The 25481-nt window shown below is 39.4% G+C and overlaps 1 protein-coding gene across 2 annotated transcripts in view; it reads left to right on the top strand.

Annotated features, from left to right (window-relative positions):
- Window positions 1–716: 716 nt before the first annotated feature.
- Window positions 717–25481, top strand: part of NBDY (negative regulator of P-body association) — a 38835-nt gene continuing 14070 nt past the window's right edge. The window contains exons 1-3 of one of the 2 annotated variants that reach the window (XM_033119485.1): window positions 717–1057; window positions 3469–3605; window positions 21032–21221. In XM_033119485.1, coding sequence (XP_032975376.1) covers window positions 822–1028 — 207 coding nt within the window. In that variant the 5' untranslated portion in view covers window positions 717–821 and the 3' untranslated portion in view covers window positions 1029–1057; window positions 3469–3605; window positions 21032–21221. The remainder of the gene's footprint in view (window positions 1058–3468; window positions 3606–21031; window positions 21222–25481) is intronic. The other variant, XM_033119474.1, reaches the window with a different exon arrangement.

Here is a 25481-nt window from a genome sequence, read left to right as displayed (position 1 = left end):
AAGCCACATTGCACCCTCTTCTGGTTAATTACCTTATAGCACAGAATAAATACACTTGCGGTGTTAAGATAAATCACATTTTATAACTCTAGGAAAAAAATAAACTTCGCTAATTAAAGTATGACATACTATCAATTGTCAGACATTTCCCTAGATGTTTAAGCATTTTTTTTAAAAAAGGCAAGCTTTTAGAGATTTCTAATTTGTTAAAATACGAAGAAAAAAGTGATCTTAGATTCTGACATATGGTGAATTTATTTTCCACATTCAACTTTCAAGGTCAGTGCTAGTGTGCTATTCTGCACTTTCGTCGACTAATACCTTTGTATACTGTTTGTCAAATGATCGTAGGTAGTTTCGTGGCTTTGTGTTGTGCATCTGCAACTCGATATTAAAGCCCTTAGCGCTTCAATCATTTCTTTGTTTTCCCCGCCCCCGCCCCGCCCCTCACACTCCGCGCCGTTCCACAATCTGCGGAGTTTACTACTTAGGTATAGATCTGAATTTCTTCTAATCATAAAATTGCATAGGTTTTATAAGTCTGTTCATAGATTTAATTACATTGGGGGGAGGGATGATGGAAAAGCATTATATTATATATACGCATCATTTTTTTAAAGACCAATCCTTGTAGAAACGTTAAAATGGGGTGGGGTAGGGAGCTGGGGCGGAGACAGAGACGGGATATACGTATCAGGATACCGGAAATGCGGTGATAGAAACCCGGAGGAAGCTCTGCTTGGAGGCGACCCGCCGCCATCTCAGGTCTCGGCCTCGCCAGGGTCCAGCAGAGAGAGCTGACGCCAAGTCCTATAATCCTTATGGAGGACCAACCTTGTACCTCCGGGAGATCCACGCTCCCACCTGGAAACACGCGGGAAACCAAGCCTCCAAAAAAGCGCTGCCTCCTAGCTCCGCGGTGGGATTATCCGGAAGGAACCCCGAACGGAGGTAGTACTTCGCTCCCCTCGGCACCTCCTCCTGCAACACCCGGCCTAACGTCGCACCCTCCTCCTCCGGAGAAGTAGTAAAATATACTTCTCCCACCCTAAACCAGGTTAGATTCTTTCTCATCTGGGACATCCTGGCTCTGTGAAACTTAATTATGCATTTCCCAGATCGCCTTCCGTTTTCCCTGTTCTCGCCACGATTTTAAAATGGAAGAAAATATGCATGCGTTAAATAACTCTTTCACAACATATGCTTGCATAAAATTATGCGTATTTAATGACATTAAGTAAGTATTTTTAATATATTAGTTGTGATAATTGTGAGTTTTAGTTTTTAAGAAATAGACTTAAGTCTTTGATATGCATGAAAGTAATTTCGTGGATTTGAGGTGGGGGCTACAAACAAAAGATTCATGAGTTGATAATTATTATAGCTAGGTGATGTATATGTGGCAATTCATTATACCGTTCTTGTTACTTTTGTGTATATATGGAATTTTTCAATTTAAGAAATGCTTTGTTGTGTGTATGACTTGGATAGAAAAAGATTTTCTCTTTTAGCAACTCTTCTCCTTCCAAATAACCCCAGCCTGTTCCATTCACTCCTTCACTGTGTCCCCTCGATGTTTATGGACTCATTTCCCTTGGAATTGTTTAGCACATGCTGCTCTGTGATAATTCTTGTCTCGTAAGCCAGAAGCTCCCCAGCACTGGGACCTTCTGCCTTGTTAGCCAGGCTTTCCCCAGGAAAGGAACTGATTCTCTCCTATCCAGCCTTGGACACTGAAGGGGCAGAAGCATGCTCTGCACCTCAGGCTTCTTTGAGAGGGGGCTGTTGTTACCTTACTGACCTCAGGTTGCCAACCTCCATCCACATGGTTGCAACAGGGCCACAGGCAAATAAGCCTTTTCTTCACAGTGAAAATTCAGACATGGCCAAAGCTAATTCACAGACCATGGAGTCCACCGGGAATTTTCAGGTGGCTCACCCACTGAGTATGCTCCTTCTCTGTTCTGTCAGGTGCTCTGTCCCTATCCTTTTCTCTGTCTAATGCTTTTTTTCTGTAAACTAGTCGGAAAGCCTTCAGTGTGGGAGAAAATCTTCTACATTTGCCTTGTACATTTTGCACAAGCTAAAATAAAAGAAAAACAAAAAGTAAAATATACTGCAAAAAATGCTTTGTTCAAGATCAATAACAGTGTATTGAAGGCCTAATTCCTATGCCTAGCCCTGTCCTAACAGAAGGTATTACAAGGTGAGCTGCAGAAGTGTAGGATTGTTTTTCTGTATATGGTGGGAGAATTTAATAAGTAAAAAAAAAAAAAATATATATTTACAGTATGGTAAATCAAACCCACGTGACATAATGTTTGCTTGTTTAAGGTATTTAGGAGGCAACCTAGGAGGGACCAAGTCATTCTGCCTGGTAGTAGTAATCATGAGCTATCAGAGGAAGGGGGAAATTTGGGTGACCCTTAAAGGGTTAGTGACATCAGCCATGTGGAGGGGAAGAGAATGTTTTTCAGGCCTAGTGCTTCCAGAACAAAAAATCCAAGACAGGCTTGTTCTGGGAAAAGCTTGGCTATAACTGAATCTATGAGAAGGACTTGGAAGTGAGATAGAGTGTTGCAGCGCCTTGAATGTTATGCTAAGGAGTATGCAGTTTAATCCACAAGCAGTGGCAACCATTGAAGATTTTCAAGCAAGTGATATATTTTAGTAGTCCAGTTTTTACTATCAGAAACAATCTTGTATTTATATGACCTTATATAATTAAAAAATAAAACCAAATCTGATCTAAGCCTCACAGATCCTTGTAATCCAAAGGACACAGGGCATCCTTTCTTCATTCATGCAGTAAACTTCTATGGATCCATTGCAATGGACTCACCATTGTGCTGGAAGCTGGAAGGCATGGATGACCAAGGCATAGTGCCTGGTACATAGTAGGAGTGAAACATATATTTGAATAATGAAGTCAGTGAATGATAGGGTAACAGTGACAACTAACGGGGTTCTGGATTCAGGGCTTGGTGGTAATGCAAGAAAACGAATGAGCTCTATTTTACTTGAAAGCATCACCAGGTCATTCCTTAAAGCCTGACTTTCCCCAACTTTATCTCTGTCCAAGCGTGTAGTAGTGGTGGGCAGGAGGGATAGTAATGCTCAGATAGAAAACAAAGGAGGTTGTATAGGGCAAGAAGTGCAAGAGCTGCATAATGTCCTCCAGTGATTCAAATCAATGAAAATTGTAATAATAGTAAATATTTACTGAACACTTTTTACGTGCCAGATACTGTTCTAATTGGCTTCCGTAGTCTATGGCTGTTATTATTTATTATTAATATTTGTTATTGCTATGCAATAGTCCCTTTCAACCTATCTATACAACTTTTTTATAAGAATAGCATATAATTGAAATGGGGGCATGGTGGAGCATAAGGACCTGAGGAGGCCAGGGAAAAGAGATAAACAGTAACAGCAAAAATGATTTTACCTTATTTTACTATTTTTCAGTCTTTGAAGGATTCCAGTATGACTCCTTTTCCTTCGTGCATTTGTAAAATAGTTTATCCAGTGAAGACAATGAAGATTATTGACAATTCTGCCCTGCTTTTTCTGTTGTCCTGCGCTGGGAAGTTGTGATTTTTAAGGTAATATTACCAAAAACTTATTAATGGGAGAAGAAAAATAAGAGTTGACTGTGACACTAAATTAATTGATTATGACATTAAAAATAACTAGCCAAACAAAAACCAAAAAGCTATCTACAAATGATAAAATTGAAACCATTTCTACAGTATATGAAACCATGTATACCATATAGTAATAATGTAATTTCTAAGCTGTTTTGTTCGATTCACTCCTAATTACTTTATAGTTTCTGTTACTGTGAAGTCTGTTTTTTAAACCACACTTTTCTGATTATTGATGGTAAATGAGAACATGATTGATATTTTCACATACTGATTTTAAATGCTTCAGCTTTTCTGAATTGTACTTGTTTTGATAATTTATGGATTCTCTATTAATTATATTGTGAATAATGGCAGTTTCTTCTTTTCCAATATTTTTAAGCATTTTTTTAGCTTGTTTTACTATGCCGGCTGGGATCTTCAGTACAAGGAGAAATAGTAGCAGTTATAGAGAATTTCCTTGTCTTGCTACTGAATTTACAAGGGAATTCTACAAATGTTTGACCATTTTTAGTAGATTTTCTTTTCAGGTGAAGAAAGTTCCTTTCATTCTTAGTTTGCTGAGAGTTTTTATTATGAATGAGTATGGAGTTTCTTCTCCAGATACTTTGTCTGTATTTACTACTATGATTATATGGGTTTTTTTTCCCCTCCATTAATATGACAGTGTGACAAGTTACAGTAATCAGTTTTCTAATATATATCTTGCTTTTGGTTTCATCGGACCCTCACCATTGAATATTTTTTCCTATTTTAAAAATTTTTTATTAAATTTATTGGGGTGACAATGGTTAGTAAAATTACATAGGTTCCAAGTGAATGTTTCTATAATGCATCATTTATGTAACATTGTGGACTCACCACCCAGAGAGTTCTCCGTCCATCACCCTTTACCCTCTTCTACCATCTCCCCTCCTCCCTTACTCTCTGGTAACCACTAAATTGTTGCCTATATCTATGAGGTTTTGTTTCTTTGTTTGTCTTGTACCTTTGTTGCTTTCACTTTTCTATCCCACATATAAGTGAAGTCACATGGTCCTTTTCCTGTTTGACTTACTTCGCTTAGCATAATAATCCCAAGATCTATCCATGTGGTCGCAAGTGACAGTATTTCATTTTTTCTTATGGTAGAGTAGTATTCCATTGTGTATATATAGCACATCTGCTTTGTCCACTCATCTATCAAAGGACACTTTGGTAGTTTCCATGTCTTGGCCACCGTAAACAAAGCTGCAATGAACATCGGGGTACATATATCTTTACGGATAAATGTTTTCAGATTTTTTGGGTAGATACCCCGGGGAGGGATTGCCTAGTCATATGGTAATTCTATTCTTAATTTTCTGAGGAACCTCCATACTGTTTTCCATAGTGGCTGTACCAATTTACATTCCCACCAGGAGTATATGAGGGTTCCTTTTTCTCCACAGCCTCTCCAACACTTGTTATTACTTATGTTATTAATAATAGCCATTGTAAGAGGTGTTAGGTGATAGCTCATTGTGGTTTTGATTTGCATTTCCCTAATAGCAAGTGAAGTTGAGCATTTTTTCATATACGAGGTCAGACAATTAAGTCTGGGATGAGTTATTTTGCTGCAGAAGCGTTTTAGTTTGATATATTCCCATTCATTTATTTTTGCTTTTACTTCTCTTGCCTTTGAGGTCAAATTCATAAAATTCTCTCTAAGACCAAGGTCCTTAAGTTTAGTACCTATGTTTTATGTATTTTATTTTAGGTTTTATATTTAGGCCTTCCATCCATTTTGAGTTAATTTTTGTGTATGGTGACAAAAACCAGTCTAGTTTCATTCTTTTGCATGTGGCTTTCCAATTTTCCCAGCAGGAATTATTGAAGAGGCTTTCTTTTCTCCATTGTATGTTTTTGGCTCCTTTGTCGAAAATTATTTGCCCATATATATATGGCTTTATTTGTGGGCTCCCAGTTCTGTTCGATTGGTGTATGCGTCTGTTTTTCTGCCCATCCCAGGCTGTTTTGGTGATTGTAGCTTTGTAGTATAATTTGAAGTCAGATAGTGTAATACCTCTGGCTTTGCTCTTTTTTTTTTTTCAGGATTGCTTTGGTTATCTGGGGTCTTTTGGGATTCTGTACAAGTCTGATGATTTTTTGTTCTATTTATTTAAAAAATGCCAATGGGATTTTGATGGGGATTGCATTAAATCTATATTACTTTGGGCAACATGGCCATTTTAACTGTATTGATTCTTCCAATCCATGAACACGGAATATCTTTTCATTTCTTTGTGTTTTCTTCAGTTTCTGCTAATACCATGCTGTTTTCTTAAATTTCTTTTAATATTGTTTTGTAATTTTCAGTACATAGGTCCTCCATATCCTTTGTTAAGTTTATTTCTAGGTATTTTATCTACTCATATGTCAATGGACACATACCATTTCCATATCTTGTCTATTGTAAATAATGCTGCATTGACCATAGGGATACATATATATTTTTGTATTAGTGTTTCCATATTCTTTGGATAAATACCCAGAAGTGGGATAGCTGGATCATATGACAGTTATTGTGTTAATTTTTTGAGGATTATCCCTACAGTTTTTCTAGTTTATAGTGGTTGTACTAGTGTACAGTCCCACCAACAGTATATGATGATTTGCTTTTTTGTGCATCCTCTCCAACACTTGTTGTTTCTTGTCTTTTAGATGATATTCATTCTAACAGGTGAGGTGATAATCTTATTGAGGTTTGGATATGCATTTCCTTAATGGTGATGTTGAACATCTTTTCATGTGCCCATTGGCCATCTATACGTGTTTATGTCTTCTTTAGAAAAATCTCTATACAGATCATCTGCCCATTTTTTAATAGAGTTCTGTTTTTTGTTGTTGAAATGTATGAGTTCTTCACATATTTTAGATATAAACCCTTTATTGGATGATTAATTTGCAAATACCTTTTTCTGTTCGGTAGGTTGCCTTTTCTTTTTGTTGATGGTTTCCTTTTCTGGACAGGAGATTTTTAGTTTGATATAGTACTATTTCTTTATTTTTGCTTTTTTCCCCATGCCTTTGGAGTTGAATCCACAGGAACACCAACATCAAGGGGCTTACTGCCTGTGTTTTCATCTATGTATTTTATGGCTTCAGGTCTTGTGTTCAAGACTTGAATCCCTTTTGAGTTAATTTTTGTGTATGGTGACAAAAAACAGTCTAGTGTCATTCTTTTGCCTGTGGCTGTCCAGTTCCGAACACCATTTATTGAAGAGACTTCCCTTTGTTTATTGTATGTTCTGTGCTGCTTTGTCAAAAATTAGTTGTCCATATATGTGTGAGTTTATTTTTGAGCTCTGAATTTTGATGCATTGTTCTGTGTGTCTGTCTTTCTGCTATACCTTGCTGTTCTGATTGCTCTATCTTTGTAATATGGTTTGAAATCAGGGAATGTGATACCTCAGGCTTTGTTCTTTTTTCTCAGTATTGCTTTGGCTATTCAGGTTTTTGTTTTTTGTAGTTCTGTCCAAATTTAAATATATTTTGTTCTATTTGTGTGAAAAATTCCATTGGGATTTTTATAGGGATTACTTTGAATCTGTAGATTGCTTTATGTAATAGGGACATTTTAACAATATTAATTATTCTAATCCATGATTGCGGAATATCTTTCCATTTCTATTGTGTCATCTTTAATTTCTTTCCAAAATGTCTTATAGTTTCCAGGGTAGATGTCTTTTACTTCCTTGGTTAGGTTTATTCCTAGGTATTTTATTCTTTTTGTTGTGATAGTAAATGTCATTGTTTTCTTCATTTCTCTTTCATATTTTTTTTTGTTAATGTATAGGAATGCAGAAGTTTTTTGTATGTTGATTTTATACCCTGCAACTTTACTTTGTTTATTATTTTTAACAGTCTTTTGGTGTAGTCTTTGGAGTTTTTCGTATGCAAAATTGTCATCACAAATAATGACAGCTTTACCTCTTCCTTCCCAATTTTGATGCATTTTATTTCTTTTTCATGCCAACTGCTCTGAATAAAAGTGGTGAAAGTAGGTACCCTTATCTTATTCCTAATCTTAGAGGAAAATCTTTCAGTTTTTCACTATTGAGTATGATACAAACTATGGGTTTGTCATATATGACCTACTTTATGTTGAGGTACTTGCCTTTTATACCCATTTAATCAACAGTTTTTATCATAAATGGATATTGAATCTTTTGAAATTACTTTTCTTCATTTATTGAAAGATCATATTTTTATCCTTCATTTTATTAACATGTTGTATCACTTTGAGTGATTTGCTGGTGTTGAACCATCCTTGCATCCCTGGAATAAATCCATTTGATCATGGTGTATGATTTTTTTTAAACTTTAAATTAAACTTTAAATAAAGTTTTTAAATTATGGTTGACATACAACACTATATTAGTTTCAGGTATACAACACAATAGCCAGACATCTATATCACCCACAAAGTGATCACCTTAACAAATCCAGTACCTATCTGATACCACACATTATCATTACACCATTAACTATATTCTCCACATTATACCCCACATCCCCATGACCATTATGTAACTACCAATTTGTACCTCTCAGTCCCTACCCCCCTTTCAGCCATCCTCCCAAAACTCGAATTTGGCAACCATCAAAATGTTCTCAATGAGTTTGTTTCTGTTTTGTTTATTTTGTTTTTCAGATTCCACATATAAATGAAATCATATGGTGTTTGTCTTTCTCTGTCTAATTTATTTCATTAGCATAATACCCTCTAGGTCTATCCATGTTGTTGCAGATGGCAAGATTTCGTTCTTTTTTATGGTTGAGTAATATTCCATTGTATATATGTACCACTTCTTTTTTTATCCATTCATCTATTGGTGGACACTTAGGTTGCTTCCATATCTTGGCTATTGTAAATAATGCTGCAAAGATATATGGAATGGATGCATATATCTTTTCAAATTAGGGTTTTGGGTTTTCTCCAGATGAAGAACCCAGCAGTGGGATTGCTGGGTCCTTCTTTGTCTCTTGTTATATATAGCCTTTCTTTAAAGTCTATTTTGTCTGGGATAAGTATTGCTACTTTGGATTTTTTTGTTTGTTTGTTTCCCTTTTCATGATATATCTATTTCTATCCCCTTACTTTCAGTATGTGTGTTTCTTTCAATCTGAAGTGAGTCTTTTGTACGCACCATATGTAAGGGTATTGTTTTCTTATACATTCAGCCACCCTATCTTTTGATTGAAGCATTTAAACCAGTTACATTTAAAGTAATTGTTAATATGTAGTTATTGCCATTTTATTTGTATTTTTTATCTTTTTTTTTTTTTTTTTTAAGAAGTTCCTTTAACATTTCCTATAATACTGGTTTGGTGATGATGAACTCCTTTAGCTTTTTCTTGTCTGGGAAGCTCATTATCTCTTTTTTTATTCTAAATGATAGTTTTGCTGAGTAGAGTAATCTTGGTTGTAGGTCCTTGCTTTTCATGATTTTGACTATTATGTGCCAGTCCCTTCTATCCTGCATTTTCTGTTGAGAAATCAGCTGACAGTCTTATCGAAATTCCCTTGTAGATAACTAACTGGTTTGCTCTTGCTGCTTTTAAGATTACTTCTTTGTCTTCAACCTTTGGCATTTTAATTATTATCTGTCTTGGTTTCATCTTGTTTGGGACTCTCTGCGCTTCCTGGACTGGTACATCTATTTTCTTCGCCAAGTTAGGGGAGATTTCTGTCATTACTTCTTCAAATGATTTTTCAATTCCTTGCTCTCTCTCTCCTCTTTCTGGTACCCCTATGATGTGAATGTTGGTACACTTGATGTTGTCCCAGAGGCCCCTTTAACTATCCTCATTTTTTGGATTTTTTTTCTTATTGCTGCTCTGATAGGGTGTTTTCCGCTATCATATCTTCCAAATCATTGATTCAATCCTCTTCTTCATCTAATCTACTGTTAATTCCCCTGATATATTCCTCATTTCAGTTATTGTATTTTTCATTTCTGACCTGTTTCTTTTTTATTATTTTAATTTCCATTTTTATGTTTCCTATCTCTTTGTTGACGTTTTCACTGAGATCATGAGCATCCTTAGAACCAGTGTTTTGAACACTGCATATACTACATTGCTTATCTCCATTTTGTTTAGTTCTTTTTTTCTGGAGTTTTGTTCTGTTCTCTAATTTGGTACATGTTTCTTTGTCTCCTCATTTTGTCTGCTTTCCTGTGTTTGTTTCTATGTATCAGGTAGAGCTGCTATGTCCAGTGGTTTGGTAGAGTGGTCCTATGTTGTAGGTGTCTCGTGGGGCACAGTGGCACAGTCTCCCTGGTTACCTGAGCCGGGGGCTCCAATTTTGTCCCTTTTGTGGGTTATGTGTGCCCTTCTGTTGTATTTGAGCCTTGATTGTTTTTGCCGTGTCAGTGGGAGGGATTGATACTCAGGCTGATTGGTTATGAGGACTTGCTGTGACTACAGTGGAGGACCTGTTGTGCAGGGGCTGACCCTATAGAGCAGGATTCACTTAAGCAGGCTCTGCTGAGTCTCCTCTTAGGGTGTGCTGTTTGTGTACTCTGGTACTGGGCACCAGGTGTGTTGGTTCTGGGGACTCTTTGGAGGGGTTCTAGTGCAGGCCAAGTTCAGCTGCTGCCTGTGCCGTGCCCGGAGCTTGTTATGTGCTACAAAATGATCTGTGTATGGTTGTCACTTGTGCTGGGCTTTGAGGTGCCTGGGAGAGGCTAAGCTGTGAGCCAAGGATGGCTACCATTCGTGCCAGGCTGGGGCTGCTTAGCAAGAGTTATGGTCATGCCAAGGCCAGATGCTGCTTGTTTGTGGTTTGTGAGTCTGTGAGATTTTAGGAAACTATGCAGCATGAGCCAAGAAAAGCCATTTGTATGGGAAAGCCACTGAAAGAGACTTAGGTGGGCCTGCATGTTCAGTGGGGCAGGGTCTCAGTGAATCACCAGGGAGGGACGAACAGTGTTAACTAGTTTGATGAAGACTCAGATATGGTTCCTGCCAGTGTAGGCACACTGATTGGGGGTGGAGGGAGCTCAACAAAGGAACTGTGGCTTGTACCAGCACTTCTGTCTGGGAGGAAGCTTCTCCTCCAGTCCTTCCTCTGAAGCCAGACAATTTTGTTCCTCCTTGTATGCCCCACGTGCTTTTTGAGCTGCTGCTCCAGTGCTGGAGCTCAGAGTGAGTGAGTTCATCAGCATGTAAGTCTGTGTGGGGGCCCTTTAAGAGGAAAACCTGGGACTCCAGCAGCCCTCAGTGTCACTCAGCCAGAATCTCTGCTGGTTTTCACAGCCAGAAGTTGTGGTGAATTTTCTTCCTAGCACTGGAACCCTGTGGGGCTGGAACCTCTCGCTCCTCGTTGGGACTTCCACAGCCGAGATATTCCTCCCAAGTTTTAACTGCCTCACATGGGTGTGGGACAAGCCTGTTCTACATCTCTGCTAACATGGCTTTTTCTGTATATCTTTAGCTATAGGACTTCTGTTCAGTTAAACTTCAAGTGGTTCTCAATGATGGTTGTTCTATCATTCAGTTTTAATTTTGATGTGGTCTTGGAAGGAGGTGAGCACAGCATTTACCTACCCTGCCATCTTGATTGGAACTTGGTGTATGATTTTTTAATATTTTTGTATTTTGTTTGCTAATATTTAGTAGGGAATTTTTGTATCTATGTTCATCAGAAATATTGGTCTGTAATTTTCTTTTTATTAGTTTCAGGTGCACAAGACAAAGTAATACTTAGATGTTTATCATTTATATCCCTCACACTGTGTGAACCCCCCTCCCCTCATCCACTATCCCTCTGACATCGTACAGAGCCATTACATTTCCACTGTCTCTATTCCTAATGCTGTACTCCGCTTCTTGTAAGTATATACATACTTACAAGTATATACATATATATATATATATATATATATATATATATAAAATTATAGTTGGCATTCATTATTGTTCAGCTTCAGCTTCAGGTGTACAGTGCAGTGATCAGGCGTCTACATCATCCCTGAGGTGGTCTCCCAAATGGGACAAGTGTCCATCAGATACCCTACAAAATCTTTACAACATTATTGATTACATTCCCCAAATTAATTTTCAAGACCCCGTGGCCATCTTTTGGTTACTGATTGTTTTCCAATCCCCTCACATTCCCCCTTATCCCCACCCCCCTCCCATCTAGCAACCCTCAGTTTTTCCTCTGTCTCCAAAACTGTTTCTGATTAGTTCATTCACTTATTCTTTTCTTTAGATTCCACATATAAGTGAGATCATATGGTATTTGTCCTTCTCTGTTTGACTTATTTCGCTTAACATAATGTTTTCTAGGTCCATCCATGTTGTTGCAAATGGTATGATTTCTTTCTTCTTTATGGCTGCATAATACTCCATTGTATAAATGTACCACAGTTTCTTAATCCAGTCATCTACCGATGGGCATTTCGGTTGTTTCCATGTCTTGGCTATTGTGTATAGTGCTGCAATAAACATAGGAGTGCATAAAGTTTTTTGGATTAGAGTTTTGGATTTCTCCGGATAGATACCTAGGAATGGAATTGCTGGGTCATAAGGTAGTTCCATTTTCAGATTTTTGAGATACCTCCATACTGTTTTCCATAGTGGCTGCACCAATCTGCAATCCCACCAACAGTGCACAAGCGTTCCCTTTTCTCCACATCTGCGCCAAAACTTGTTGTTTGTTGATTTATTGATGAAAGCCATTTTGACTGGGGTGAGGTTGTATCTCATTGTGGTTTTTATTTGCATTTCTCTGATAGTGAGGTTGAGCATTTCTTCATATGTCTGTTTGCCATCTGTATGTCCTTTTTAGAAAAATGATTCTTCATGTCCTCTGCCCATTTTTTAATTGGGTTGTTTGTTTGCAGTTGAGTTGAGTGAGTTTTTTACAAATTTGTGATATTAACCCCTTATCAGATATATCATTGGCAAATATCTTTTTCCATTCAGTAGGATCCCTTTTTGTTTTATTGATGGTATCCTTTGCTTTGAAAAAACTTTTTAGTTTGATGTAATCCCACATGTTTATTTTTTCTCTTACTTCCCTCGCGTGAGGGGATATATCAGTGAAAATCTTACTCCGGGTAATGTCTGTGAAGTTTCTTCCTATATTTTCTTCTAGATATTTTATGGTTTCGTATCTTACATTTAAGTCTTTAAGCCAATTTGAATTTATTTTTGTATGTGGTGTAAAGAGGTGGTCCAGCTTCATTTTTTTGCATGTGTGTGTCCAGGTTTCCCAGCACCATTTATTGAATAGACTGTCTTTACCCCACTGTAAATTCTTGCTTCCATTGTCATAGATTAAATGGCCATATAGGCATGGATTTATTTCTGGACTCTCTATTCTGTTGCATTGATCTCTGTGTCTGATTTTATGCCAGTACCATGCTGTTTTGATTACTGTAGCCTTGTAGTATAATTTGATGTCAGGTATCGTTATACCTCCCACTTTGCTCTTATTTCTCAAGATTGCTGAGGCTATACGGGGTCTTTTATGGTCCCATATAAATTTTAGGATTATATGTTCTATTTCTGTGAAAAACGTCGTTGGTAGTTTGATAGGAATTGCGTTGAATATGTATATTGCCTTAGGCAGTATGGACATTTTAACTATATTAATTCTTCCTATCCATGAACATGTTATTTGTTTCCATCTATTTGTATCTTCTTTCACTTCTTTCTTCAGTGTCTTATAATTTTCTGAGTACAGGTCTTTTACTTCTTTGGTTAAATTTATTCCCAGGAATTTTATAGTCTTTGGAGCAATTGTAAATGGGATTTTTTTTTTCGTTTCTTGTTCTGATGTTTTATTATGGGTATATACAAATGCAACTGATTTCTGAATATTAATTTTGTATCCTGCTAGTTTACTAAATTCATCTATCAGCTCTAATAGTTTCTTGGTGGAGTCTTTAGGGTTCTCTATATATAGTATCATGTCATCTGCATATAGTGACAGTTTTACTTCCTCCTTACTGACATGGATGCCTTTTATTTCTTTTTCTTGTCTGATTGCTGTGGCTAGTATTTCCAGCACTATGTTGAATAGAAGTGGAAACAGTGGGCAACCTTGCCTTGTCCCTGATCTTAAGGTTTTAGCTTTTCCCCATTGTGTATGATGTTAGCTGTGGGTTTATCATATATGGCCTTTATTATGTTGAGATATGATCCCTTTATTCCCACTTTCTTAAGGGTTTTTATCATAAATGGCTGCTGGATTTTATCAATTCTTTTTCTGCATCTACTGATATGATCATGTGATTTTTATTTTTCATTTTGTTAATGTGGTGTATCACATTAATTGATTTGCGGATGTTGAACCACCCTTGCATACCAGGGATGAATCCCACTTGATCATGGTGTATGGTCTTTTTAATGTATTGCTGAATTCTGTTCACTAATATTTTGTTGAGGATTTTTGCATCTATGTTCATTAGAGATATCGGCCTGTAGTTTTCTTCTTTTGTGGTGTCTTTGTCTGATTTTGGGATCAGGGTGATAGTGGCTTCGTAAAAATTGTTTGGGAGTCTTCCCTCCTTCTGGATTTTTTGGAAGAGCTTGAGGAGAATAGGTGATAATTCTTTTTTGAACGTTTTGTAAAGTTCACCTGTAAAGCCATCTGGTCCAGGGCTTTTGTTTGTTGGGAGATTGTTGATTACTGATTCAATTTCCCTGGTGGTAATCAGTCTATTCAGGTTTTCTGTTTCTTCTTGAGTTAGCCTTGGAAGGTTGTACGCCTCTAGAAAATTGTCAATTTCTTCCAGATTTTCAAATTTGTTGGTATATAGTTGCTCATAGTAGTTTCTTAAAATTTTTGTGTGTTTCCGCAGTGTCTTTTGTCATTTCTCCTCTTTATTTCTGATTTTATTAATTTGGGTCCTCTCTCTCTCTTTTTTTTAACGAGTCTGGCTAAACGTTTGTCAATTTTGTTTATCTTCTCTAAAAACTAACTCTTTGATTGATTGATCTTTTGTATTGTTTTTCTGGTTTCTATTTCATTTATTTCTGCTCTGATCTTTATTATCTCCTTCCTTGTACTCCCTTTGGGCTTATTTTGCTATTCTTTTTCCAGATCTTTTAAGTGTGAAGATAAACTGTTGATTAGTGATGTTTCTTGTTTCTTTAGGTAGTCCTGCAATGCTATGAATTTCCCTCTTAGGACTGCTTTCGCGGCATCCCATAGATTTTGGGTCATCGTGTTTTCATTTTTGTTTGTCTCGAGATAACTTTTGATTTCTTCCTTGATCTCCTGGTTGACCCATTCATTTATTAGTAACATGTTATTCAGCCTCCATGAATTGGTGTGTCTTCCAGTTTTTTTCCTGTAGTTCATTTCTAATTTCATAGCATTGTGGTCAGAGAAGACAATTGGTATGATTTCAGTTTTCTTACATTTATCAAGACTTGTTTTGTGGCCTAACATATGGTCTATTTTGGATAATGTTCCATGTGCGCTTGAGAAGAAAGTGTATTCTGCAATTTTGGGGTGACATGCTCTGAAAATGTCGATTAAATCCAGGTGGTCCAATGTGTCATTTAAGGCTATTGTTTCCATATTGATATTCTGTCTGGAAGACCTGTCCCTTGTTGTCAGAGGTGTGTTGAAGTCCCATACTATGATAGTGTTACTGTTGATCTCTGTCTTTTTGTCAGTCAGTACCTGTTTTATATATTTAGGTGCTCCTATGTTGGGTGCATAGATGTTGACTAGGGTTATGTCCTCTTGTCGGATCGATCCCTTTATTATTGTATAGTGCCCATCTTTATCTTTTAATATGTTCTTCATTTTAAAGTCTATTTTGTCAGATACAAGTATTTCAACTCTAGCTTTTTCCTCATTTCCATTTGCATGAAATATCTTACTCCCACCCTTCACTTTCAGCCTGTGTGTGTCTTTTGATCTGAGGTGAGTCTCTTGTATACAGAGTTCCCTCTGGGTGTGTGACTTGTAGGTCAAACCTGGTAGTACTGTGGTTTGGTATGGAGTTGGCCTCTGGGTGTATTGAATCTTGTGCCTCTTAAGATGGGCCCTGGTAGAGCAATTTCAGAACAAAGCAAATCACCAAGCAGAACAACAACAACAAAAGAGAAAGAAATCAAAATCATTCACATGTAAAAACAACCGATAACCCACACTCAATACAGGCAAAGATATCAAAGATATAAAGACAAAAGAAAACAAAACAAAACAAAAAGCAGCGCCAGTCTTGGCTTAAGGCCACCAAGTAACCTCCAGGTTGTCCTGTGCTGTACAAAAGAGTCCTCTGTGTATTGTGCAGGCAGAGCCGGTTACCTGGTGCCCAGAGTGACGTTGGGACTGCAGATTTAGATGCATGGGGCTGAGGGGTCTGGATGGTAGTTTCTACAAAGTCAGTGCAGTTTCTGCCCTTACCTGCACATATGCACACTGAGAGTAGCACCACCAGCCCTGTGTTCAGTTCTCCTGAGTCTTAGGGCTCTGTTTCCGTGTGTGTGTGTGTGTGTGTGTGTGTGTGTGTGTGGCGGGCGGGAGATTTCTGAGGTGCTAAAAACCGGGAGCTGCATCTGCTGCTTACTGCTGATCCCTGTTAGTGCCTCCCCAGTTGTAATTGCCCCACACTAGGTCCTCCAGAAAGGGTGGGGGCTGGGGATGGAGGGGTCTTCTCTCTCCCAGCCCAGCTGTGTCACACGCTTCCGCAGGTCAGAAAAGGTGGTGGCTGTGGGTGGAGGAGTCTCTTCTCTCCTAGCCCAGCAAAAATCACACTCTTCCCAGCCTCTTGCCTGGGTCAGAGCTTCATGCCAGTCTTCCCAGAGCCTGAGCGCTTAGGCTCTTCTGTAATCTGACACTACTCCTCAGTTCAGGGGCCAGTTTAAATGTCTGTAAGGGCGGGGGTAGGATTGGAAGGGTTGGGGGAGGGGCCCAGGTATGGAGTTTGTTTCCTTTGTCCGGCCTAGGGACCAACTGGAGGCCTCAGCTGAGGTTATTGCCTCAAATGCTGGACATGCTGCCCCCTCGGTGGGAAAGATCAGCTGTGGGACGCAGGGAAAGAGCCCACCTCCTGGCTTTTGTGTTTTCTGTTTTGTCCTGGGATCTCCTGCTTCTCTGCAGCTGCGGATGCCGGCAGCGTCCCCACAGCCGCAGATGCGGGCCGCATCTCCACTCCGCTGCCTTCCATCTTCCCCTGCTTGCCCAATTTGCCCACCTTCAAGTAATCCTTGCACGAGTCTCTGAGCTGTTCTGCGTGATGAGCAGAGTCCTTTGATGGGTTATAGATGTCCCATTTGTGATAAGATCCGGAGGAGAACTCCAAAAGTACGCCCCACTACCGCCATTCCTATGACCTGGACCTGTAATTTTTCCTATTTTTAGTTAAAGTTTATTGGGGTGACAGTGGTTAGTAAAGTTAAATAGGTTTCAAGTTTACAATTCTGTAATACATCATCTATATATCACATTGTGTTCACCACCCAGAGTCAGTTACCCTTCTGTAATTTTCTGATTTTATGTTGTCCTTGTTTAATTTTCTATTGGGATAATGTTGGACTTGTGGAATGAATTAGGAATCTGTCCTTCCTCTTCAACTTTTGGAAGAGTTTGGAAAGCATAGATACTAAATCTTCTTTGAATATTTAGTAGAATTCACCAGTGAAGCCATCTGGTCCTGGCCTTTTTTTTTTTTTCTCTTCTTTTTAATGTATTGCCCTCAGGTAGGTTTTTGGGCAGCAGACCTTTTTTTTTTTTTTCTTTTTCTGAATTTCACACATTTCCCTATCCCTCTCCTCCTTGGCAACTCTCAGGTTGTGCTGTGTATGTATTGTTCTGTGTCTGTTTCCTTTAATTTTTTTTAGATTCCACCTGTAAGTGAAATCAAGGTATTTGTCTTGCTCTGTCTGATTTACTTAACTTACCATAATACCCTTTGGGTCCATACCATGTTGTTGCAAATGGCAAGATTTTATTCTTTTTTATTGCTTGGTATAATATTATTCCATTGTGTGTGTGTGTGTGTGTGTGTGTGTGTGTCTATGTGACAGAGAGAGAGAGAGAGAGAGAGAGAGAGAGAGATATCTTCTTTATTCATCTATCAATGGGCTCCTAGGTTGCTTCCATATCTTGCCTGTTGTAAATAATGCTGCAATGAACATAGAGCTGGATATATCTTTTTGAATTAATGTTCTTGTTTTCTTTGGATAAATACCCAGAAGTGTAATTGCTGGGTCTTATGGCAGCTCTATATTTTTTGAGGAATCTCTATACTGTTTTCCATTGTGACTACACCAATTTACAGTCCCACCAACAGTTGTTATAAGGGTTCTCTTCTCTCCACATACTCTCAGCACTGGTGATTTGTTGAATTATTTTGCTTAGCCATTCTGACATATGTAAGGTGATATGCCACTGCGGTTTTGATTTGCATTTCTTTGATGTTTAATGATGTTGAGCATCTTTTCATAGGTCTGTTCCTATCTGTATGTCTTCTTTGGAGAAATGTCTATTCAGGTCTTCTGCCAGTTTTTAATTGATTTTTTTTTTGAAGTTGTCTGAATTGCTTATATATTTTGGATAGTATCCCCCTATCGGATGTGTCATTTGCAAATACCGTGTCATTCAGTAGGTTCTCTTTTCGTTTTGTTGATGGTTTTTTTCCTTTGCTGTTCAAAACTTCTTACTTTAATGTAGTCCCATTTATTTTTTTCTTATTTTGCCCTTGCTTTAAGGGACATGTCCAAAAAGATATTGCTAATACAAATGCACAGTTTACTGCTTATGTTTTCTTCTAGGAATATTATGGTTTGAGGTCTTATATTTAAGTCTTTAATTCATTTTTAGTTTATTTTTCTAAATGGTATAAGTAAGTGGTTCAATATCAGTTATTTTTGCATGTATGTATACAGTTTCTCAGCACCACTTATCGAAGAGACTGTCTTTACTCCATTGTATACCCTTGCCTCCTTTTGTGGGGAGCTTTTTGATTACTATTTCAGTTTCCTTACTAGTGATTGGTCTGGTGAGGTTTTCTATTTCTTCATGATTAAATCTTGGAAGGTTGTTGATTTTAAGAATTCATCCATTTCTTCTATATTTTCTAGTTGGTTGGCATTTAGCCATTTTATAGCAGCCTCTTATGATCCTTTGTATAGCTGTGGTATCCGTTGTAACTTTGCTTTTGTTTCTGATTTTACTTATTTGAGTCTTCTCTATTTTTTCTTAGTGAGCATAGTTAAAGGTGTGTCAATTTTATCTTTTCAAAGATCCACCTCTTAGTTTCATTGATATTTTATATTGTCTTTTTAGTTTATATTTTATTTATTTATGCTTTGATTTTTATTATTTCCTTTCTTCTACTGACTTTGGGCATTCTTCTACTGATTTTGGGCGTTGTTCTACGTTTTCTAGTTCCTATTAGTGTAAAGTTAGATTGTTTGAGATTTTTTTATTTCTTGAGGTAAGGCCATATTGCTGAAAACTTCCCCCTTCATACCGCTTTGCTGTACTCTATAGATTTGGTATGCCATCATTTCATTTTCATTTGTCTCCATGTATTTTTTAATTCCTTCTTTGATTTCCTCATTGGCTCACTAGTTGTTCCGTAGTATGTTGGTTAATCTCCACATATTTGTGAGTTTTCTAGTTTTCTTCTTCTAGTTGATTTCTAGTTTTATACCATTGCAGTCACAAAAGATGTTTGCTATGAGTTCAGTCTTCTTATATTTATTGAAACTTGTTTTGTGTCTCAATATAAGGCCTGTCCTTAAGAATGGTCCATGTGCACTTGAGAAAAATGTATTCTGTTACTTTTGGATGGAGCGTCCTGTATAAAGTCCACCCGGTCTAATGTATAATTTAAGCCTGCTGTTTTCTTGTTGAATTTCTGTTTTGATTATCTGTTCATTGATGTAAGTGGAGTGCTAAAGTCTCCTATTATTATGTTGCTGTCAGTTTCTTTAAGTCTTTTAATAGTTGCTTTTTATATTTTGCTGCTCCTATGTTGAGTGCATATGCATTGATAAATGTTATGTCTTCTTGATGGATTGCCCCTCTTTTCAAATTAATACAATGTCCATTTCTGTCTCTTGTTGCTTCTTTTGGTTTGAAGTCTGTTTTCTCTGATATAAGTATTGGTACACCACTTTCTGTTGGCTACCATTTGCTTGAAGTGTCATCTTCAACCCCTTTACTTTGAGCCTGTGTTTGTAGAGTTGAGATGAGTCTCCTGGAGGCTACATGTCTCTGCTCTAGATTTTTGTTTTGTGGTTACCATGTGGTTTGTGTAAAATACCTCATAGATAAAATTGCCCTTTTTCTGCTGATAATGTCTTCATTTCCTATGTAGGTTCCATCTACCCCCCCCCCCACACACACACACACATCTCCTTCTGTTTTTGGTTGTCAGAAATTATCCCTTTCTATGAGTTCATTACCAAATTGAAATAATTATAGTTATATTTAATGTTTTCTTCCTTTTAACCTTTATGATAAACTTACTAGTCTGAAATAGTTTTCAGTTTTCTGATTCTATCACATTACTCAAAGTTTTTATACTGTTCCTTTTTATTTCAGGTAGAAGAGCTCCTTTGAACATTTCTGGTAAGGCAGGTCTAGTGGTAGTGAACTCCTTCAGCTTTTGTTTGTCATGGAAAGCCTCTATTTCTCCTTCGTATGTAAAAGATAACTTTGTCGGACGGAGTAGTGTTGGCTGGTAGTTTCAATATTTTCATATTTTGAACTTGTCATTTTGCTCTCTCATGGCCTGTAAAGTTTCTGTTGAGAAGTCTGCTAATAGCCTTCCAAGTTGGGCACTACAGCATTGCAAAACAGACCTGTCTGGACAAGGTTCAGCCTCTTGCCTAAGTGGCTGAGACTTTGCCTTGGCTAACTGATGGCTGTTCCCCTAGGATGCCACAGGAAGCCACTGCTAGTTCTACCTGTCCACGTTGGGACATGACGCATTTGAGATCACATTCATTATTTTCCTCCACTACAACTCTTTCTTTGCTTTCATTTTGTTCTCCACTTTCAGCACCTTATTTTCACTTCTTTACTTTCAGTTCTTCCTCTGTGGATGTCCCTCTGTTCCGGAAGGCAGGGTTGGGTGGGAGCTAGGAATGATCATTCCAGAGGGTAAACTTTACTTTTCCTATGGAAGTTAAAATGACCTGTGAGGATTAGGGGAGTAATGGATGCCCTCTTGCAATGATCCCTTTTATTATCACTTAGGTCATCTCATCCCCTCATGACCCTTATTTCACCCTTCTAACCTACAGTTCCTGGGGTCCTACTAATCCTTTCTTTGCCCTGCATGCATAAACCAGGCACTTTGTCCCTTTGGAGTATGCCCTTTACATACTCAGGGTGTCTCAGCCTCTACTTTTGCCCTCTGTATGCCCTGCAGGACTACTACCAGATCAGAACACTTGATGGAACTTAAAAGGAATCCCATTGACAAGAGGCTACTTGGCTGTGTGTCCTTTCATTATGATTCAGCTTGTGTCTCCTTATCACTGCTTGTGTATGTTACCACCCAGTGAAGCACCCCTGAACTAGATCCAGGATAACATTGGCAGTAGCATGGTGGATGGTAGGTACGTTGTGCTTCTTTCTTTTCTTTTCCCTTTGCAGACCCAGTGTTCTGAGGGTCCCCTTTCCAATTCTGCTCTTTGGTCATGGGAGAGGCACAGGTGTAGAAGAAGGCAGTAGTGAGGTTCTACTCTTTCCCTTCATTGACCAGTGGAAGAGATCACTCTCATTCTCCAAAAATGATCCAGATGTTATTTTTCAATGACACAATATTGTGAACTCAAGTCTTGCACAATATCTCATGGCTTTCCATTCCTTGCAGTTCTTCTCCTTATTGAAATGCTTGAGGTCCAAAATGAGCCAGTCAGAGCGTCTTCAAAGTTGTGCCCTGCTTCCTCTTGTTCTCATTTCAATTGTGTGAGTGGAACAATATAGATTTCAGTGTGTACATACAAGCTGTTTCCATTTCCACATACCCAGACAGGCTCACATTGATGGATGCTCATAAGACCAAGTACTCGAGCACCTCCCCCACCACACACACACGTCGATACACAAGGCCACACACATAGGCAGTCAATAACCAGACACACTCACATTCACAGATACCACACTCGCCATGACACACTTTCTCACATGTGCTGTCATACACACACACACGCACACACACACACACACACACACACTGTGTGTGTATGATAGATACACACAGTGTGTGTGTGATATACACATTAGGGAATGTGTCTATCAGTGTTTAAATGTGTCTATCAGTCTCTACTGATAGACATATTTCCTGATGGGCTCTCAAAAGGGGACACACACAGCCATTCTTGTGTTTCGTGAGCTAGTTGGTCATTTGTTAACAAGTCACCCCAAGCAGCCAGTGTGAATCTGGAGTTTCCCTTGTATACCGAGATAAATGGGAACTCCAAAATGGAGGACAGTCCGTGCCAATCTTCCATAGACTCATGGCCCTGTATGGGGCTCTATGACTTACTGATGATTGGATGTCTTGCCCAGGCTCCTGTGTAAGAGCAAGGCAAGCTTGCCCAGAATAAGTGCTTGTGTGAGTGCTTGGTACCTATCCCTTATATCAGAACCTCCTTAATGTAGCCCTGTGGTTGCTGGTTGGGCCAGCCATTTCTGGCTGCTTTGGGGGGCCAGCCCAAGGTGGTGACTTCAATCTGAAGTTCTAGGCCTTGGGAGAACGTGCAGTCCTGTAAAAAAAAATGTGCTTGCAAGCCAGCCTGATGGCCATTACCACATCCAGGAGGGGTGCTATGATTTAAACCCTCACTCAGGGTCACCAAGGCAGGTTTTTATGTCCTTAGCCTTTTACTTCTTCAAGAACAGTAGCCAGGAAAAATGTGTTTAGAGGAAAGGAAGGAAAGGCCTCTGGGATGTCCAGCCTCCTGGTCATGGTCATTTTGTCCTGCATATTGTTGGTGGACATGGGTCCTGGTGGTGGCTGGTTTCTTTCTTTTTCTTTTGTCTTCATTCAATGATTTCATACTTCCTCCTTTTTTTTTTTTTTTTTTACCTTGGAAAGGACAGAGTACCAAGGCCTGAGGGGGAGTAGGGGGTAACAGTTTAGTTGGCATTTGTGAAGTCATACTGTCACAAGTGGAAATTGTTTTTGTCAAAGGGAATTACCAGGGCTCAAGTGCAGGGGAACACCCAGGAGAAGGAGGGGTGGTATGTGGATAGTACTGAGGGTACACCTGGACAACTGGCTCCTGGCTGTCGCTTCACCTGTGTGCTCAATCCAAGATTGGACCCTGGCTCTACAGCTGGGGAAGGTACTCAGAAACTCCAGGGGCAGCCTGACATGGTGGCTGCTGGGAGTTGCCTGGGTCTGCCAAGTGTACATGGCCCCACCTCTGGAACCTCTAAGTGCCTCAGCTTCCAGTGAGGAAAGGTGTCTCCTGTCCCCAGCTTGGCCCCAGACTAGGCACCCTGATACTCCCCTCAAAGGACACCAGAGTAAATGTTCCTTGTCTCTATAGTCAGTGATGTGTGGCTACTCCTGAGCGCACCCCAAAATAGCTGGCAGGGAAGCTGCATCCCCTGGGATGTTTGGTTGTGGAGCTGCCTACTAGGTCCCCGGGTCTCTGGAGCTCCTGCTGCCATACTGTGTCCCCAATTGCAGACACACTTCCCTCTAGGCCTCTGACCCTTGCTGTGGGAAACCCTGACTTCAGCAGAGCCCAGACAGTCCAACACATCCTTGCTGACCCCTGTGCCTAGCAGAAGGCTGTTGCTGCCTGGGGTTTTCAGATACAGTTGCCACTGGGTGGCACTGTGACTCCAGAAATGGCAGTCACCCTTTTCCCTTTCCCCACCAAGCCTTCCTTTCCCTTTTGTTGTCAGACACAGAGATGGGGGTGCAGGGTGGGGAAATACCATTTTTATCATCTCATCCACAGAGCACCTATCTCCTATTCAACTGGGTTCCTCACCACCTTAGCAACTTTGGGGAAAACCTGAAAGAGCACCTAGACTTTTCTTGACTCTCTTCATGCTATAGTTCACTGTGAACATAGACAATCCTCAAGAAATCCCACCACTGGGCTTGCAGATTCTTCTTTAAATTTTCTTAGTCTTCTTCTGACCTCTTGCTTGTCTGCACTGCACTTGTTCCTAGGCAGCAGACTCTTTTCTGAAGTAGCATTCTTCAGTGGTCCAAAGATTGGGTCAGGGGCAGCCAGGTCCCACAGGGGTCCATAAGTTGTTCACATATCCCGCAGAATGGGGTCATGCCAAGTGTCATAGGCTCTGGATGCCACCAGCTACCTTCCCTCCATGGAAACCTAGGGACTCATTGTTTTCCCATGAGTGGGCCTTTTCCAGAATGGGATGGGATAAACAGGTGGGTTTCCAGGAAGGCCAGTTGGCGTCTCATATGCAGATTAGACTCTGGCTCCACAGCTGGTTAGATTACTCAGAATCCCTAGGGCAGCCTGGTGTGGCCTGAGACTGAGGAATTTAGATGTCCCCATTTTCTGAACTTCTAAAACCTTTGCTTCCAATGACAATAGGAGCCCCTGACTACAGTGTTGCTTCAGGCAGGGCTTGAAAGAAAAAGTACAGAAACCATTCTGTGCTTTGTGAATTGGTTATCTGTTAACAGGTGTGCCCAAACATCAGGTGTGAACCTATATTTTTCTTTGGTAAATCTGATAAATAAGTACCAAAAATGTACTGGATTGATCATAGAAAGCCATCCTTGCATACCGTTCTACATTAGTAGTGTGTTGTTATGTCTTCCTCAGTATATCTCTGTTTCCTGTGAATTTATACTTAGTGACGTTTTGTTTTATAAGCTAGTTTGTTACATTGATATTGATCTGTTTGCTTCTTAACCTACCTATGTAGATTTAGAATATTCACCTTTGAAAACTTAGGATCTGAACAGCGACTTTAGCAATATGTGGAACTTCAAAGTTCTAATGGTTGTCTGATTCACAAAACAAAAACAGTAAATATAAAACACAAACCAATAAAGATAGGTCTGTTAAAGTTCTGGTCTGCAATGACAAAGCCATAGACACTCTGGAGCTAAATGGCCATGTAGAGAAGTACAGAAATCATTTTACCTAAGTCACTTCATCCCCCAGTCCAGAGCTGTTTGGCACCAAGAAGGATCCCTTCAGGTATTTCACCACTTGTGGAAAATGGAAACAGGATGATCTCAGCAAAGCTAGTCACCACTGTGTGATTTTATAGCCTGTACTACCTAGTATTCCCCCACAGCCTTCACCAAAACCAGTTCCAACTGAAGGAAGTACCTAGAGTCCTCACTGCTTCTGTACTTCTTAGGCCCTGGTTCTGTCACTATGGTGAGACTTGCCTGCAGGAGGTCTGAGTCACTGGTTGCTGTTTTTTAGGATTAGCATACCCACAGTGCCTTGCCATCTACCAGGAGTGGAGGTACTACTGTGCTGTGCTCTGTACTCTGGGTCCTAAGTCTTGCCTTTGACTTGTCTACACCAGGCTTGTCTGGAGCTGCTCTGTGCCTTACCCTCTGGGTCCTTTGCAGCATCTTTGATTCATCTTAACTGGGGCTCATCTGCTGCTACTCTGTGCCCTGCCCTGTGGGTCTTAAGTTGTGGTTTTGATTCTCTGTCACTGGCCACACTACTGCTACTCTTTGCCCCTTTCCATAGGTCCTAAGTTGTTGCTTTGACCTGCCATTACTAGCTGTTGCTCTGTTGCATCCTGCTCCTTAGGCAGAGTTGTAGATATGACTCACCATCACTAGGTCCATGCTGCTGCTGTCCTGTGTCTCACTCCTGGCTCCTAAGTCAGGACTTTGAGCCCTTATC

This window comes from Rhinolophus ferrumequinum, chromosome X (genome assembly GCF_004115265.2).
Source record: "Rhinolophus ferrumequinum isolate MPI-CBG mRhiFer1 chromosome X, mRhiFer1_v1.p, whole genome shotgun sequence".
Taxonomy (NCBI): domain Eukaryota; kingdom Metazoa; phylum Chordata; class Mammalia; order Chiroptera; family Rhinolophidae; genus Rhinolophus; species Rhinolophus ferrumequinum.
This window is presented reverse-complemented; position numbering and strand designations above follow the sequence as displayed.